The sequence below is a fragment of the Sparassis crispa genome (genome assembly GCF_003851025.1).
Source record: "Sparassis crispa DNA, contig_000003F, whole genome shotgun sequence".
Classification (NCBI taxonomy): domain Eukaryota; kingdom Fungi; phylum Basidiomycota; class Agaricomycetes; order Polyporales; family Sparassidaceae; genus Sparassis; species Sparassis crispa.
The window spans coordinates 440069-456564 of record NW_020939750.1 but is presented as its reverse complement, the minus strand read 5'-3'; the positions used below and the strand labels follow the sequence as shown (position 1 = coordinate 456564).

General features: G+C 51.4%; 4 protein-coding genes across 4 annotated transcripts; 1 reads left to right on the top strand and 3 right to left on the bottom strand.

The window, feature by feature from the left end:
* Positions 1-289: 289 nt before the first annotated feature.
* SCP_0401680 (hypothetical protein) lies at positions 290-3795 on the bottom strand (the record flags this gene model as incomplete). The annotated part of the gene is made up of 4 exons (XM_027756907.1): positions 290-771; positions 1059-1814; positions 2130-2484; positions 2737-3795. 4 exons carry the CDS (start codon positions 3793-3795, stop codon positions 290-292), a joined length of 2652 nt encoding a protein of 883 aa, XP_027612708.1.
* A 3725-nt stretch (positions 3796-7520) lies between these two features.
* On the bottom strand, positions 7521-9616 carry SCP_0401670 (mRNA cleavage and polyadenylation factor CLP1; the record flags this gene model as incomplete). The annotated part of the gene is made up of 9 exons (XM_027756906.1): positions 7521-7626; positions 7693-7894; positions 8000-8210; positions 8278-8378; positions 8434-8544; positions 8598-8844; positions 8929-9262; positions 9324-9409; positions 9482-9616. The coding sequence occupies 9 exons, from the start codon at positions 9614-9616 to the stop codon at positions 7521-7523; spliced, it is 1533 nt and encodes a 510-aa protein (XP_027612707.1).
* Positions 9617-11329: 1713 nt separating this feature from the next.
* SCP_0401660 (Uncharacterized oxidoreductase) lies at positions 11330-12410 on the top strand (the record flags this gene model as incomplete). Its single annotated transcript, XM_027756905.1, has 4 exons — positions 11330-11360; positions 11409-11743; positions 11798-11918; positions 11974-12410. 4 exons carry the CDS (start codon positions 11330-11332, stop codon positions 12408-12410), a joined length of 924 nt encoding a protein of 307 aa, XP_027612706.1.
* A 110-nt stretch (positions 12411-12520) lies between these two features.
* SCP_0401650 (hypothetical protein) lies at positions 12521-16124 on the bottom strand (the record flags this gene model as incomplete). The annotated part of the gene is made up of 17 exons (XM_027756904.1): positions 12521-12679; positions 12733-12856; positions 12916-12995; positions 13048-13138; positions 13194-13324; positions 13377-13550; positions 13611-13834; positions 13885-14113; positions 14171-14430; positions 14482-14539; positions 14589-14721; positions 14777-14874; positions 14940-15183; positions 15232-15341; positions 15400-15560; positions 15632-15697; positions 15749-16124. 17 exons carry the CDS (start codon positions 16122-16124, stop codon positions 12521-12523), a joined length of 2718 nt encoding a protein of 905 aa, XP_027612705.1.
* Positions 16125-16496: the final 372 nt, after the last annotated feature.

The window sequence follows — 16496 nt, the reverse complement described above, 5'->3', positions numbered from 1 at the left end:
ATTATATTTCCGTTCGGCGCGTCCGAATCGCGTCGCGTGTACATCACGTGCAAGTCACGTGTTCCTGCGAGGTACCATAGAACTCATTTTGCCGCTGTCCAATGGACAGGTCGTGGGCACGCTGTGTATTTGCTCAGCGTCTGTACAGCGTAGGAAATATCTGGCCTTGTTCCCACTGCTGCATACATCAGCAATCTCACCATCGACGCGTAACCTTCTGCCAAACGGTCGTCCGCCTCCTCATTCTCGTCCTCTACCGTGAGCACCACATTCAGATCGAGCGGCATCCCTACAGCTTGGCATTCTCAAGGTGGTATCGCTTGAGAATGCTCTTGATGTAGTGCTGTTGCGAGATTTGAAGTGTTCCCGCTTCCCTATCTCGCTCAATTTCAATCCCAACAAATTTCTGCGGCTCACCAAGGTCCGTGACTTCGAAGAGGTCCTGCAGGTCGCGCTTGAGCTCCTCCATGAGCTTCGGAGAGTTGGTGAATAACAGTAAGTCATCCACCCATACCGTGATAATCTGAACTTCTCCTTCCTTTCGCTCCCGCAGGTATACACATGGATCCGCCTCCAGCCGCTTGTACCCGAGCTCCATCAGCTCGCGATGCAGCTTGCGGTTCCATTTGTGCCCGGACTGCTTTAGTCTGTAGAGCGTCTTGTGGAGTCGACAAACGTGTCCACTTCCGTCATCGAAGCCTTCCGGCTGTCGCATGTAGATCTCCTCCTGGAGGTCTCCATTCAGGTAAGCTCCCTTGACATCCATCTGGCCTATTTTCCAGTTATTAACTACTGCTAATGCTAGGATGGCCCTGATGGACTCAAGACGAACTACAGGGGCAAAGGTTTCAAGGAAATCCATCCCTGGGATCTGTGAGTACCCCTGTGCCACCAATCTGGCTTTGTACTTGACAACCTGACCCTCCTTGTTGGTTTTCCTCTGGAAGACCCACTTGCAGCCCACAGCATTTCGATCTTTTGGTAAGTCTTGTAGCCCCCAAGTCCCCATGCCCTGCAACTGATCATATTCCGCTTTTACAGCCTTTTCCCATTCTGACCATTCCGGAGAGGCTTGGGCCTCGCGAGGCTTCGCGGTTCATCTCCTGCACTTGCCGTTCTGTCGCCCGATGCCAGCGCTGTCGCATACAGTGCCTGCGCGATCTCTTCGAATTCTTCGGGCATCACAGCGACTTTTGCACTTTCACCCAGTGCGTTCTCTTTCGGCACTCCCGGCAGCTCGCGTGACTTCACGGGCTGCACGCGGGGGTTATCCATCTTTCGATAGTCATGATCCTGCATGGCGTGGGTCGTACAATGAAGAGGGATCTTCGGGGGTGCAGGCAAGAATGTCGGTCGCTCTCGCATGCTCTCCTGCATCTCGGGAGGTAAGTCTTCCTCCGTAATGTGGTTTCCATCGTGTTTCTTGTTAGACTGATCAGCTTTGACAGGTACTGATGCTGGTTTTGATGCAGATGTGGGAGGCTGCTGCTTGACAGCTCCCCCTGACTCCCCCTCGAGTGGCAGCCTGTCACTGTCATCAAGCTGATGTACAGGAACATTGCTTGCTGGGTTCAGGACATCCGCGAATACAAAATTTCGTGAGACTCGGATCAAGTGCACACCCACATCGTAGTAGTGCATGGCCTTCGGGCCATCAGCAAAACCTACAAAGGTGTGTTTCTTCGACTTTGGCTCGAGTTTCGAGAGATTCTGGCCTTCCGTCAGAATCCAGACATCTGACCCAAATTCTTGTAGGTGCGCGACATTGGGCTTCTTGCCCGTCCATGCCTCTTCCGGAGTTTTCCCGCGCAGTGCTTTCGTCGGCGCTCAATTTCGCAGGTATGCTGCGTATGCAACAGCTTCCGCCCAGAGGAAGTTTGGAAGCTTCCTTGCAATCAACATTGTGCGAGCAAGCTCCAATAGCGTGTGATTAAATCGCTCAGCTACACCATTCTGCGAAGGTGAGTATGATGCTGTCGTTTGCAGCTCAATTCCCTTCTCACAGCACCATCCCTTCAGGTCCTTATTAATGTATTCGGACCCATTATCGACGCGCAATATCTTCGGCAGGTGCCCGAAGTGTCATTCAATAAAGGTGAGGTATTCTTTGACTTTCTCGAAAGCCTCACTCTTATGCTTCATAAACAGTACTTGGCACCTCCGTGTGCAGTAGTATCGCGATCCGGCAATCGACGCTATACGTGCAGGGCCCCAGACGTCGCTGTGCATCAGCTCGCCTGGCATCTGGGTTCGGTCCTCTGCCTCCTTCGGATATGCACGGCGCGCCTGTTTGGCTTGAATGCAGGCTTCGCACTGTGTCAGTGGCATCGAGTTTTCATCAATGGTGAGTCCCTCCACCAAGTTTTCCTTGTAGAGCTTCTCTAACCCTGTGAATCCCAGGTGTCCATATCTCCGGTGCCACAACTCCCACGAGTCGCTATCATCGCACGCAATGTTCGCGCGCTCTTCACTCGGCATAGCAGCCTTGGCCCGCATGTTGAGCAAGTACAATCAGCCGACTTTTTGGCCTTGCGCGATGATGTGGCCGCTGCTTTCTCGCAGCATTATTCCTCCGGCACTGCCATCAAAGTGTCCACCCGCTTCATCCAGGCAGCTCAGCGACACCAAATTATTTGTCGCTTTCGGTGCGTACAGGACATCTTTCAAGCGAAAAGTACATGTGTTGCCTCTGATCCTGCTATTGACTTCCACAGTGCCACGCCCGAGAGCGCGCACACTCTGGTCTCCAATCCCGGCAATCGACGAGGCCTCAAGCGGCACATAGTCTGTCATCGTGTCACGAAGGTTCGTAACATGTGATGTCATTCCAGAGTCAGCTAGCCAGTCATAACGTGAGAACTGACTACTAAATTGTTGCCCGGCACAGGTCACCTCGTCTGTGCGGAACGCGACATCTCGCAGCACATCGTTCGTTGACTGTGCCTGGTTCGTGCGCGCCTGCGCACGGCCGCCTTTCTTGCTTCGCAGTCCCTGACCCGCCATGCCGCCGCCTTTCGACCAACACTCATGTTGAGTGTGTCCACACTTGTGGCAATTCCAGCACTCCACATCGGACTTCCTGTCCGTTCTGCCCTGTGTGGTATTCTTCGGCTGGGTCCACCGCCCACGCGCTGCCAGCGCAGACTCATCGGCACCGCCTTTCTCTCGCCGGCGTCGGTATTCTTCGAGCAAGATGGCTATTAATTCATATGATGTCGGCAGCGTGTCCTTCTGACTAGTTGCAGCTAGGTATGCAGATGTGAACTGGTCCCAAGACTCTGGTAACGATGTGATCAGGATCATTCGAAATTCATCATCCGACACCTTGCTACCCATTGTGTGTAGCTGCTCCTGTGTCTGGCGGAGCTCCCTGATATGCGCCGCAATATTGCTGCCTTCTGTGGCAACTGTGCGGTAGAATTTCCTTCGGTATGCCATTATCCCCAGTTGTCCACTCGCCTCCTTTACTAACTTCAATTGGTTCCACATCTCCACAGCCATTGTAGCGTCCGTGATGTGTATCATCTGCGAGTCGCTCAACAGCAGCTCGATAACGGTCTGGGCTTTCTGATCACCCTCGATCCATTTCTTGGTTGCCGCCATCTCTTCCGGTGTTGGTGTCGTTGCGTCTACCGGCTTCGGCTTCTCCGAGGTCCCATCAACATACTTCAGGACACCGCGCTCCCTTAAGATCGCCATTGTACGGCGCTTCCACGGAAGCCAGTTGTCATCACGAAGTTGTTCGATTCGGAACAAGGACGACAGGCTGTCGCGAGATTCAGTAGTACCAGACATTGTAACTACTGATAGTCAGAGTGTGTAATGAGTAAGTAGAAGCTGGTAAAGTATAAGCTATAAGCTAGCGGGGCTCATAACCTATTAGCGCAGCTGATATGAATTCTTCCGAGTGAGTGATTGGGGAAGAGATATAATTACTGGGACCTGCAAGAGGTCCCTCCTTATATACTACACCAGTAGACTAGTCCAGAACATACCACATAGTTCTCGTAGCTACTGTATCCTTCGATGCTGAATAAGATATCGGGGAATATCGCCCGACTACCTGGATGCTCCGGATTGCCTAATAAGGTCATCCCGAAGCCTCCAACACCAATTGTCTTCCTTCAGGAGTGGGATCCGGTAAGCATTGCTATTGCTCGTATTATCAGCGCTGGTCGACATTATTTGTTCTCGTACTAGTAAGGGGGTAACAATTTTTGTAGCCACAATAGGGGCTGTTGTTATCCGAGTATTTATTGGCTACAGCCGGGGCTCATAACCTGTTAGAAATCACGCCTTAGTTCCCAAATAGGAAGGTAGTGATGGCGGGTCAAGATGTGTCGGGGCGTGTGATTACGCGTCCTAAAATAGATTTCTGTAGATATATACAGTTCTAGATGCTCCACTTTATATAAGCAAATTTCCTTCTTTGTCTTTCTTTGTAATCATGCCCTCGGCTTGTCTGCCCTTGGGCGCTCCCCAATTTCTGGAGCTCCAGAAATTTGGGCGCTACTTTCCAACAGCGTGTCACGCTGGTCATCCCGCGTGTACCTGCACATCTCCTGCTTCCTGCTGATAAATATTGTTCATGTATGCAACCATATATGCCCCCGAACCCTATTCTAGGCATCAGTAACCCGTGAATGTGCCGCGCTCAGGTTCGGATGTTTCGAGTTTTGGCTGAGGTCACGCCCGTGTGACATACCCCCCCCCTCTATACAATTTTCACCAGACGTTCTCGGGAGCGACCCAACATCTTTAACGCCCAATTTGGTAACCGCCAGGTTGCTCACGTGAACGTCTGGTTACGAGACTACTCTCATACGAGGTTCGAGGCTACCGAAAAAGGTAAAATCTGTCCAGATTGCTCTACTAAAGCCTGTGACATACATTCAACACAAGGTCATACCGCACCGAATGTTATCTGTGCGACCTAGTAATGTCGGTTGCCGTGGGTACGACCTTGTACTGCGGATTGGCACCAAGTTCAGGGATAATATAAATACTCGTTGCTGCTTTAGTTCTCGTCATCGACCTTGTCAGGTGCATGCCAGAGGCGTTCGTACCTTTCCTGCCTTCGGTAAGGTTTGGTTTGATATCAACTCTGGTACTCACTGCTGACGACTTGAGGGTGGACTTCGGGCGTGAAGAGCCTATAGTATATCCTGACATTGACTTGGCGCCACTCGAATTCCTTAGGTACGCCTCCAGATTTTCCATACGGCCAATGTCTGAAGATATGACAGTAGTTACTGGCATCTGAATGCCGGCCATTACTGATCTGCCGCTGAAAATCGTCGAAATCATCGCCGACGAGCTCGATAGCTCGGACGACCTGCTAGCATTCGCATTGGCGGCAAAGGTCATCGCATCGGCCATCCCTCCGCAATACACACAGCTGCGCCACATTCGATGTGACGTCAAAGCCATGTGCCTGTGGAGGGTGTGCTCTCGAGACCTGTCCCTAGCGCGTAATGTTCGAACTCTTGAGATCACTGAACATCGCCCATGCCGGCTCCCTCGTTTCATTTGCGCCTGCGGTCCCACTCGCTCATGCAATCTATCTGCGACGCGACGAAACGCAGAGTTGCAGCTTGTCGTGGCAATCCTTTCTAACCTGAGATCCTTCAAATGGCTTGCTAAGCCCAACACAGTGATCGCCCAAAAAGAAACTGATGGGGAAGACGTGTGGACCCCCCCGCGCACTGCCCAAGCCTTAGAGAGGTGGATATTCGCTTGGAGCATGGATTTCGTGACAGGCCTCGTCTAAAATTCGGCGATGTGGTGAGTCTTTCCAACCACCCATCAACAGCATGTTGGATCATGTGTAGACATGGGAACGGTAGATACTTGATTTTTCAAATTTGACGCATTTCGAACATTGGGCTACCCTCCACGATGACGGTCCACTTGATACTACCACCCCCGGTATCATGCTGCGCGAACGTTGCCCGAGATTGCAGGTACGGTGTATGTCGAATCCTTTGTATCCACAGCTCATGCAGTCGCGCAGAAACTGCGGTTAAAGTTCACACTTCAAACTAGACGCCTGCTGCCGGACGTGGGAGACATCGTCTTAAGTGGGCGGTGGCCATACCTGCGCTTTCTGTACCTGTCTTGTGCAGTCTGTACACCAGCGGCAGCGATATCGTTCTTCCTTGCCCATCCGCAATTGGTGGAGCTTGCCATCGACGACTTCCTCGGATGGGACTCGAAAGGCAGGTCACATCCACGGCAGGACTGGCCACCCGGGCTGCTGCCCAATTTGAAGAGACTCGAGTGTTGGACCGAGCAAGCCATCGGGATCCTCTCCCCAACGTCTACTGAGCCGCGGGCACTTTAGTATCTCACCGTCACGCACTGGCAACCGTCGCGGGTCTCTTGGCAGTTCTAGCCACGCTGCCGTCGCTAACAGCTCTGGAGCTCCTGGAATGTTGCCGTGTTGATTTCGTGGCGGGCGTCGCAAAGGCAGCGGCTTGGATCACGCGCCTGCACGTTGATGACGACAACAGTATCATCACTGCGCGCAAGAAGATAGACAGGACGGTGTGTGCTCGATTTCAAGTGCATACTCCACCGATAAGACCTGACTACGTGACTTTCTGAAAGAGTGGAGGAAGGCGATCGCGCTGTTCTCCCAGCTGGAGGTTTTCGACCGGAGTTACCCCAGACGTGACCTATTGGATGCTACTCGCCCTTCCTAATAGCAGCTGTGACATGTCTCAGTAAAAACGGGAAGTCAAAGTGTAGTCAGCCAAATTCGAAATTCTGGCAAATTTGACTATTCGTGACTATTTGTATGATTTTCTTGTAGTACATAACCTCATATGGTTTAGATCATGTCTCTACAGCTATATTCCAACCTCTGAGTGCAAAAGAACCAACATATGAGCACCAGAATGCCATGTATTATGAGACAATCAACTGTGGTGTCAGACTTTCGCAGACTAGGATTTGACTGCATTTGATGGCATAATTTCTTGGCAGGATCACTTTGGCGACTGAAATCGGACTTATCTTGACTTCTCTGTGACTACGGTGGCAAATTTTTGAAACTCGCTGACTGCAGCCTGACAATGCTTAGACTCCACTTGACTTCCGGTTTTTACAGAGTGTGACATTGCAACAGATGCAAAATATTTCTTGTTTCAGCCGGTGAACATGTGATCGCATACGTTACCCGTTCGCCGGACAGTACGGTCGTCGAGAATTTTAATTATTGTCCCGCTTGTAAGTAAGACGTAGACGGCGTTAAAGTTATTATGGTTTTAGGATGTTCCTTCATTCGCCCCCGTGTGTCAATGGTACAAATATCGCACAGCCATGAGGCCTTTTGTATATGATGCCTTTAAGCACAGAGTATTGACACTAACAGACTTACATTGGCCGCATGGTCGCCCGATATCTCCCAGTGGACAGCTTATAGTTGATTCTGACCAGAAAATCTATCATTAGGATCACCGTATACCATAGGTCTTTCGGGCTTCACAGAATTACTCTCTCCTTTGGATAAAATACTTTCATTCCTGCCATTCGAATGAGCCCACAACAGCGATCCGCCCCGCGAGCGAACCCTGACTTGGCGCCAGCACCGTCATCCGTTTGTTAGGGATGTCCAACGCAGTCCTATGCAATCCAACAAGCGAATGAACAACGCGTACAACGCGGGAAACAAGAGCTTGAAGTACTCACACTACGGTGAACCCAACAATTGGCAGGTCGAGCACTTCCTCATCATAGCGTTCTGACTCGTCAGGGTTCGGAGGGGCCAGGAGTGCGAGAACTGCGTTGTACAGCCCCGAACCGGGCAGCGCTGGATCGACGACTAGCGGCTGCATCTCGGAAACTACGCGAGTTGCGCCAATGGGAAGTGCTGAAACCGGTGCCATCGTTTCTGTCCCGTGAATAGAGGTTAGGACAGGTGAGACAATGGTGTAAATGGTAAAACAAATGGATAGGGAAGCAAAAACTACAGAGCAAATGAATGTGATATACTTGCCTTCTCCAATGCGATAAATTCTCAGGTCGCTGAACGAGATTACCGACGATGACGGTGAAAGCGCAAGAGTGAGGTCGGGCGTCTGCTCGCCCCCTTGCATGCACACCGTACTGCTTAGGCCAGATGGGGGCTCAATCACCTGGCCATACATGTACTTGTGTAGCTCATACTTGCGTATCCGCTCCCGGTAGCTAGCGTCCAGTTCTACCACCTGTAAACACATGGGAAGCAGCACATGAATGAGTGGCTGAGAGCTATGAGGGAAGAACAGATCTTACGCCACCCGATTTTGGTATCTTGACGACGGCCATACGATTACCGTATATTCGCTGCATCTCCACATTGAGCTTTTCGTGGCCTACTACAAGGATGACATTTACTGGGCACGATTTTCGTCAGACCACCGAGTCGTAGACATTTATGACATCACTTACTTCTGAATGCATCAACGCAAGCTTTGATGAGGGTCTGCCTGTGATCACCATTGGAACCCGAGCTGGCGGCAAAAGAAGCCGGTGTGTCGACAATCAAGCCTGACACCCGACCTACATCGCAGAATAAGGGAGACTCCCAACACAAAGTAAAGGACTTCACTCACTTTCTGTGTCAGACTCCCACCGCTCCATGATGTTTTCCCCCAAATTCCGAATCACTCTGTCCATGAGTAACGGATTCCGTCGTGTCTGGGCGTGGCCGTACCAGTATGCGAGAGGAAGAAGGGCATTAGAGGACATGTGGGTGGGCGCAGACGTCGCCGTCGAACCAAGAGGGGAGGCGGAAGAGCAGGTCTGTATCGGAATAGAAATCGAAGCAGCGGATATGGCTCCAGGGACTGCCCATCCTCCCTAAACCGCGTATATTGATGTTAATTGCCGACTTTCGGTGTGACATTGCTGCAAGCATAGAAGCCAACTAGGACTGCAACATACCTCGCTAGGGTCCGCATTCACGAGTAGAGGGCACCAATCCTGTCCAGTGCGCAACGCATAATTCGTCAGAATCTTGCACATCGTCGTCTTGCCCGAGTTCTCTGGCCCCAATACCAGCACACGCGGCGCATCGGGGTTTGTGAGTATATCCGCGTCATCGTCGTCTGATGGAGGTGAGCCATGCACCGCTCGCAAGGCGCGTACCCGCATCTGCTCGAGCGCGAGGTGTACATTCGCGTAGGCTACCATGGGGGTCTCCTCCGAGATGTATTCTGTCGAAGGCTGGCCTGTGACGTGCTTGCGATGACGGCATCGTGTCCAAACCGGTAAACATCTGTGGATGGGAGTGTGAGAGAGATGTACTCATCTCTATGGTGCATCCCTGCCATGTGTACACAGCTGCCTTGCATTCGAAGCCGTAGACATAAGTCTTGCCGTCTACAAGCTCTGCGCCGAAAATTTCTGCGTGTCCACGAAGGAGCTGCAGCGCATGAATGAGCGCATCAAAGATCAGGGTGTTAAGAGCTATACTCTGTTGTTAAGAAAATCGCACCTTGATCGCGAGTGAGGTGCCAGGGTCAAGTTCGAACCTATACTCAGTTTCTGGGTTCAGCACCCACTCCTGGGTATTGGTTGCCACAATACCCTCAGCAAAATGCTGTTTTCCGTCACTATCCATGACACCCATATTCGCAGATACAGCTCGCTTGACTACTAGATGTGCACCTCGCTATATAGTTCAATCGCTTCGGCTGTTTGGAATGGTCACCCCGAACACAACCTCCGCGTCTCCCCTGCGGCTAAGGCAGATGCTGTCTGTCCTTACACAGTTCTTACCAAGTGAATAACGTTCGCAAGGCAGACACTGAAAGACTGGATGTCCTGGCACCACAGCAAGATATGACTGAGATTGTCGTGGAAAGCAAGTAAGTAGTAAGGTTCTGAGATCTGAGGCGCCCGTGGCCACTTGTTCACCTTCAGTTCCAAACAAGGCAACTGTAGTCGTTCGTCACCGCTTGTATCGCTGTATCTGTTTGCGATCAAGCGAACTCGAGACATATGGTAAATGTCTGGATTTTGTACATCTACCGCTATATACAACATTTGCGGTGACCTGTCTGAGCCATGATCTGGCGATACAAGCAGGCTTTAGTGTGCACACAGACGTGTATCTTGAAGTTTGAGGCACGAAGAAGTGTCTAAGCCTTACATTCAGATGCTCCACTCGAAATACGTACCGGAATAAACACGGAAACCCAATTTACGTCCAACTTATATCCGGAGCACGACAGTACTGGGCAGACGGTGGAGGGTGACTCATCAAGAAAAGGATGCACATATTCATGTCGTACGTTCAAGGAAATCAAATAAATGAACCAGAGAAGAGTCTGCCATATCCTGGTCCAAACCTCTGCATGGCCTTTGGTGCCTCGATAGTTCCCGACGTAGCTGATAGCACTTACTCTGTAGCTTCAGGACGCCGAATGAATCATTTCCGAACCAGGGTGAGAGGTCGACAAGGGGCTAGAGATGATGAGGTAAACAATTCCGAGGGACAAGCTGCACCAATCAGCATGTCTTTGGTGATAAGAGAGGATAATAATGAAGACCAAGTGTTTGAATATGTGGAAGATGAGCAGAACATGAGTATCAGACATTCCCCTGCAGTGTATCCGCGCACGAAGCAAACAGCCCAAAGATCCGCTAACGATTCCATTCCAGAGGCAAAAGTAACACATAAATGATAGTTATTTTGTGTCGCTGCTCTCAAGAGACGACAGAGTTGCGAGGAGCGGCCAAGAACTCACCCGAATGACCATGAGATTCTAAGTGGAAGCAGAGAAAGACAAGAAGCGCCGAACGCCTTGCATGTACAGCTTATGTGCCCTGAAAACTCAGAGAGCACCGTGGAGGAAATATACATGCTGTTCGAGGTGAAGCCGTACATCGACGACAAGATGCGGCCCGAGGCTGAGGGCGTAATAATTGAATGCTGTGACTGCGTGCAAATATTTGACAAACGTGTACAGCGTCTTGCACAGTGCATTTAGCCTGGGAGGGGATATAAGCATGTGCTGTCGCACTAGTGTTGGAACCAGAGGATGCTCACAGTATCAACTGGTTTGAATATTCAAACCCGTCCAACCACGGTAGTGAGCATTGAATATTAAAACATTCATGTGTTTGCAGGACAGGCAGAGAGAGCCTCTATTACATAATGATTTACTCCGTGGCTTGCGAAGTTGCCCCTTTTGGAGAGTTTTGTAGTCGGAATCAAGCCGAAGACTTGCGCAACTGGATGGCACGGCAAATGTTCCTTCGGTAGACCTGCTGAGGTCGTCATGCAGACTCGGACTTGTCCACTATTCAACCTCGTACGCCACCACCACTCGTCACCATAATGAGCACTTCGGACTCTCGAATTTGGTTCAGTGAGTGGTCTCTGAGGCTTAGTGGCATGCTGAGAACCTAAGTTGCAGTCACCGGCAGCTCTCAAGGGCTTGGAAGGGCCCTTCTCGAGGAGGTCCTTGCCTCTGGCGAGCGTGCTGTTGCTACTCTTCGCAAACCGACAGTGCTCGCCCCCCTGGTCGAGAAATACGCCTCCTCCCAGCTTTTGGTTGTTCCCCTCGACGTGACGGACGAGGCGCAGATTGTAGCTGCATTCGAAGCCACCAAGAAGCATTTTGGGAGGCTGGACGTAGTGGTCAATAACGCCGGCTATGGCTTGGAAGGCGAAATTGAAGACACCCCGGAGGCAGAGGCGCGGAAGCAGATAGAAGTTTTGTTCTGGGGACCCGTTCGCATCACGAAGGAAGTCAGTGCGATGCAAGTTGAATTAACTGCAATTGATGCTGATAATCCGCTACAGGCCATCAAGTTCCTGAGAGACGTCAACCCTCCGGGATATGGTGGTCGCGTGCTCAATATCTCTTCCGTAGGTGGTTATTCCAGCAACCCCACGCTTGCCTTCTACAGTGCCGGAAAATTTGGTATGACGCATTTTGCGTTTAATGCTTCATTCGTTGCTCACAAGCTTCTCACTAGCTCTTGAGGCCTTCACCGAAGCCTTCACTAAGGAGATGCTTCCAGAGTGGAATATCAAGGGTCTCATAATTGAGCCGGGAGGATTCGAAACCGAGTGGGGTGGTAGCTCCATGATCCACGTTCCCATACACCCCCGCTATCAAGGCCCCACTTCCCCTGGCTTGGCATTCAGGAAGATGCGGGAGGCCTCGCACCAATACGGCGGCGGCGGAATCGGAGACCCTAACAAAGGAGGGAAAGTGCTAATGCAGATCGCAAGCATGCCCAACCCGCCTCTCCGCATTCAGCTAGGCACAGACAGTCTAATGTTGGTGCGCAACAAGGCGTTGAAGACCGTCCGGGACGGCGAGACGTTTGAGGAGATCTCGCACTCTACCAACAAGGATGGTATCGATAAGGATCAGATTCTGGGCATGATTAAGGAAGCTAACGTTTAGACGGTGACTGTACAAACAATGGAATTTCTTGTAACTGCAACATGATGATACATATTTTTTTTCCGGCGGAAGTGCGTATGGAAGTGGTGGACAACAAGTTAAGTCGTCCATCACAAGAAAGCCCCGACTTTGACCGGCTTGCGCACGGCCGAAGAATTGCCCTCCTTGAAGCGATACTTGACTTGGTATTTCACTACGGGAGCACTTGACTTCTGAGTCTCGTTGCTAGTCTTCGGTATAATAGGTCGTCCGAAGAAGTCAGTTGCGACCTACGATGTGACCGTCAATATACGGACGGGCCAGCAATATCCCGACGACTTGCCTTCTCTGCAGGTTCTGCGTCATCCTTCCTTGCTCGCTTGTTCACGACAACGTTAGACCCTCGGCCTACTAATTGGCCGTCGCCCTCTGCTTCGACCTCTTCCTCGTTCTCAGACGCCTTTCGCCTGAGGAAATTATGTAACTCGGTGATCACCAATACGTGCAATATACGATCGTAACGCACTTTCGTCTGCTGAAGAAATCTGCTTTACTCCGTTTATTCTCGATTGTGTCCACTTGTCGCGAGGCGAGCTGTGCATCAATCTACGGAAACTCCATCAGTAAAGGTGCACTGCGGCGTATCGCACCGACGCACCTCTGCCGCAACCAGGTGTCTGAGAGCATAACGCGAGACGGAGATGTCAGTGGCTCGTTTGCCGTCGTAGGTGACGAACACATCTATCGGGCTGCGAATAGCAGTCTGTCGTGGCTCCATGCGAGAAATCGCGGAAGATGACTCACGGGTCCAGTCTGTAGACGAGCTGGCCGTCTTCTGCGTTCTCTTGCACGAAGCGTAGCTCCAGAGCTACCATGATATCGATCAGCCTGCTCAGTATCGCCCGCTCGTGTGGGCGGATGACCTGACTGTTGACCTGGATATCTTTGTCAGCTACATGAAGACAACCCTGCGCAGAATCGATTTACTGGATGCAGAGGAGGTGAGATGATCCTGTTGAGTAATGGTGCCAGTTCGAGTTGCAAAATTTGGTCGCTCGCGAGATGCCTGAAGCCGCCACAGTGTCGGAAACCAGCAGCTGCACGCAGACTGCGCCCCAGGGATTTGTAGATTTCTTCGTTCATCTTGGTCTGGACGTAATTCTGCGAGGCGCCACTATTCACTGGCTGCACCAACTACGCAAAGAGAAACTAGCGACATACCTCCCAATCTGCTTTCGGCCTTTCTACCCTCGGGCCGCCACGCTCCTGGAACAGCGGGTAAAAAGGGACGAGAGTATATGGGAGATACTGCAGAAGTGCATACTCCCGCTCTGACCACATTTCGCCCGACATGATGTCGAAAGTTCCAAGCCACTCGTTCCCCTTGAGGTATCGCGAAAAGTTGCCATCGTGCTGGTGCAAGTTGGCGTAGTGCTCGAAACACCCTGCGCACGGTCAGCGATCGCATGGCTATTGGAAATAGGCCATACGTTACCTAGTGCGATCTTGTCCACAGACCCGCTATCCTCAACCTCACGGCTGAGACGACCGACATACCGTGCCTCCTCCTCTTCTCCAATTCCAAGATCCTTCGCTCGCTTTCGTGACATAGGTGCGAAGAGATCATTGAGCACACTAGATGGCGAGGTATTCCCTCCTTTCATGCCAATAGTTGCCGCACGCACAGTTGGCTCAGTAACTTCCTTACCTCGGGCCTTGATGAACTAGTTCGAGAATATTAATATAAGTCGGGCTTCAGTCGTCTACAGTGCCTAACTGACCTGAAGCATGTTCAGGCATCCTCTGAGATCACCTTGGGAAACGCCCACGAGCGTAGTGAGTGCCCTAGATTCCGCACGAAGTCCTTCAGTCTCGCATATGTCCCGCAAACGTCGCACCAAGTGCACGTCATTGGGACGCGAGAATCTCACAATTCTGGCGAGAGGACGGAGTTTCGCAAGAGAGCTCGCATATAGGTCATTGCAGATGCAAATGATGGGGCGGAGCAGTGGGCGAGAAGCCTTAGGGTCAAGTTTGCGGCCTATAGATGTGTTATGAGGATATGGACGGGGTACGCCGCCTTGAAGCATACCTTTCTTTCGTGGCTTGTCATACGTCAGCTGTATGAGTCTCTGGATGAATCCGCTAGACTGCGAGACATATCAACAGCAGGAACAAATATGAGCGTAGGGCACATACGTTGTCTGTGCCGCCAGTAGCACCATCGATCTCGTCGACGACCACCAAGATGGGTTTTGAGCTACCGACGGCAGAGCCAGACTCCAATGCAGGACGTATGCGATCATCGACCACTTGGGCTGTTCGAGCATCACTAAAATGTCGAAGGTATTTAGGCGAGGAGATGAACGAGTCATAAATTGCCCAACCTAGCGTTGATTTCAAATACACTATAACCCGCATGCTGAGCCACAATATGCGCGAGTGTCGTCTTACCCAACCCAGGCGGTCCGGACAAGAGCAGCAGCTACCCCAAGTGCAGGAGCTGTCAACCACCACTAGAAAATCGCACAGCGTCACCACCGAACATACCTTCTCTTTTGGTCGTCGCCACTCGTCAGCACTGTCTTCTTCTCGTGGACGCTTGCGGCCGCGACCCTTGCGTCCACCAAACACGCAGTGGTCCCACTCCTTCACCCACGCCATCACCTCGCGGTGCACACGGTCGTCACCGAGGAGTTCAGTAAAGCGCTTTGGGCGATATCGGTCAGTCAAGAGGGAAGCGTCTGTACTTGTGGAGGGGCGTGATGGAACTGCTGGCGCCGGGTTTGCCTCCCTGGAGAGACCGTGAACGATTATGGACAGTGACTACAAGGACACTTACTGGTAACTCAATTTGGCCGCCACAGTGACAGATAGGTCGTCGAGCAGACGGTGTATAGGAACATCAAGCAATTTCCCGAATTTTTGCGCGCTAGAAGCGGCGCTGCTTGTCTAACATTTCGATCAGTTCCCCGACAAGCGCTGGTCGGTGTACGGCAAATGTACTCACCGTGGAAGAACTTTTTTCTCCTCGTCTTGGCTTACGCTTGAGGAAGATCACCTTCCCTTCGAAGGTCGACGCGCACAATGTGGTGGACGCACTGGAACTCCCGGCAGCGTTGGCATTCACGTAAGGTCGTAATAGGTCTGACACGTCAGGAAATTCTTCATCTATGTGCAAGCCATAGAGACCTCGTTTAGACGGGTGCGATACTTAGTGCACAAATGGTCAACATGTTTACCTTGCGATTGGGACGTTGATGACAACAGGCCAGTTGGAATAAAGGATTCGTTCAGCGTGGGGGCATCTACGAGATACATTGAGAAGATTACATTGCAAAATGGGCACGCCTACTTACCGGCTACCGTCTCCACGGCGCCGCTCGCAACAGCAATAGGGCGTTCCCCACTCAAAAGTCCACCCAAGGTAGAAGTTTGCTCCGCGAGCAGACCGTTGGGGGTAAAGTGATCTTCCTGGAGGTGTCTTTCAGATGCAAACAAAGTAGACGACTGATCATCTGCTGGTTCCGCATCACTGGACCCGGGTACGCTGACAGTAGTCTGGTGCGACGCAACACCGAGTAATCCGCCCAAGACAAACGGCTTAGTTGAAAGATGACCATTTAGCATAGGCTCTTCTTGAGATATTTCGGTAGATGATGACAGTTTTGATGCGACATTCGCAGCGAGTAGATTGCTCGGTTGGCCGAAAAGTGAAGAGTCGATCTCGGTCATGGTGTGAGGACTTCGGGGACTGTGGAGCAAGTCCGAGGTGGTTGAAGTACATAAAAACAATAAAAAGCTGGCAACATACAGTAGGCCCTAATATGACCACCTAAAGTCCTATTCTAAAGTTGCCACAGCCCAGTCTCCAACTGCTGTTGTGAGGTGGACAGAAGGTTTCCGCGTTGGATTGTGCAAATATTGATGCAATATATGCCTTCAAGACCTCGAGGCAGCCTGGATATGCGTGACAGCGACAAGCAGAGATGAGGGTGAGAGCGCGTTTCGCGTCCCACCTGCCGTGACGCGCTTGTGGCTGAAGGCGAACGTACACGTGATCACGAGATACGCACTGTCCAGCCTTTGCCCTTACGTACATACTGA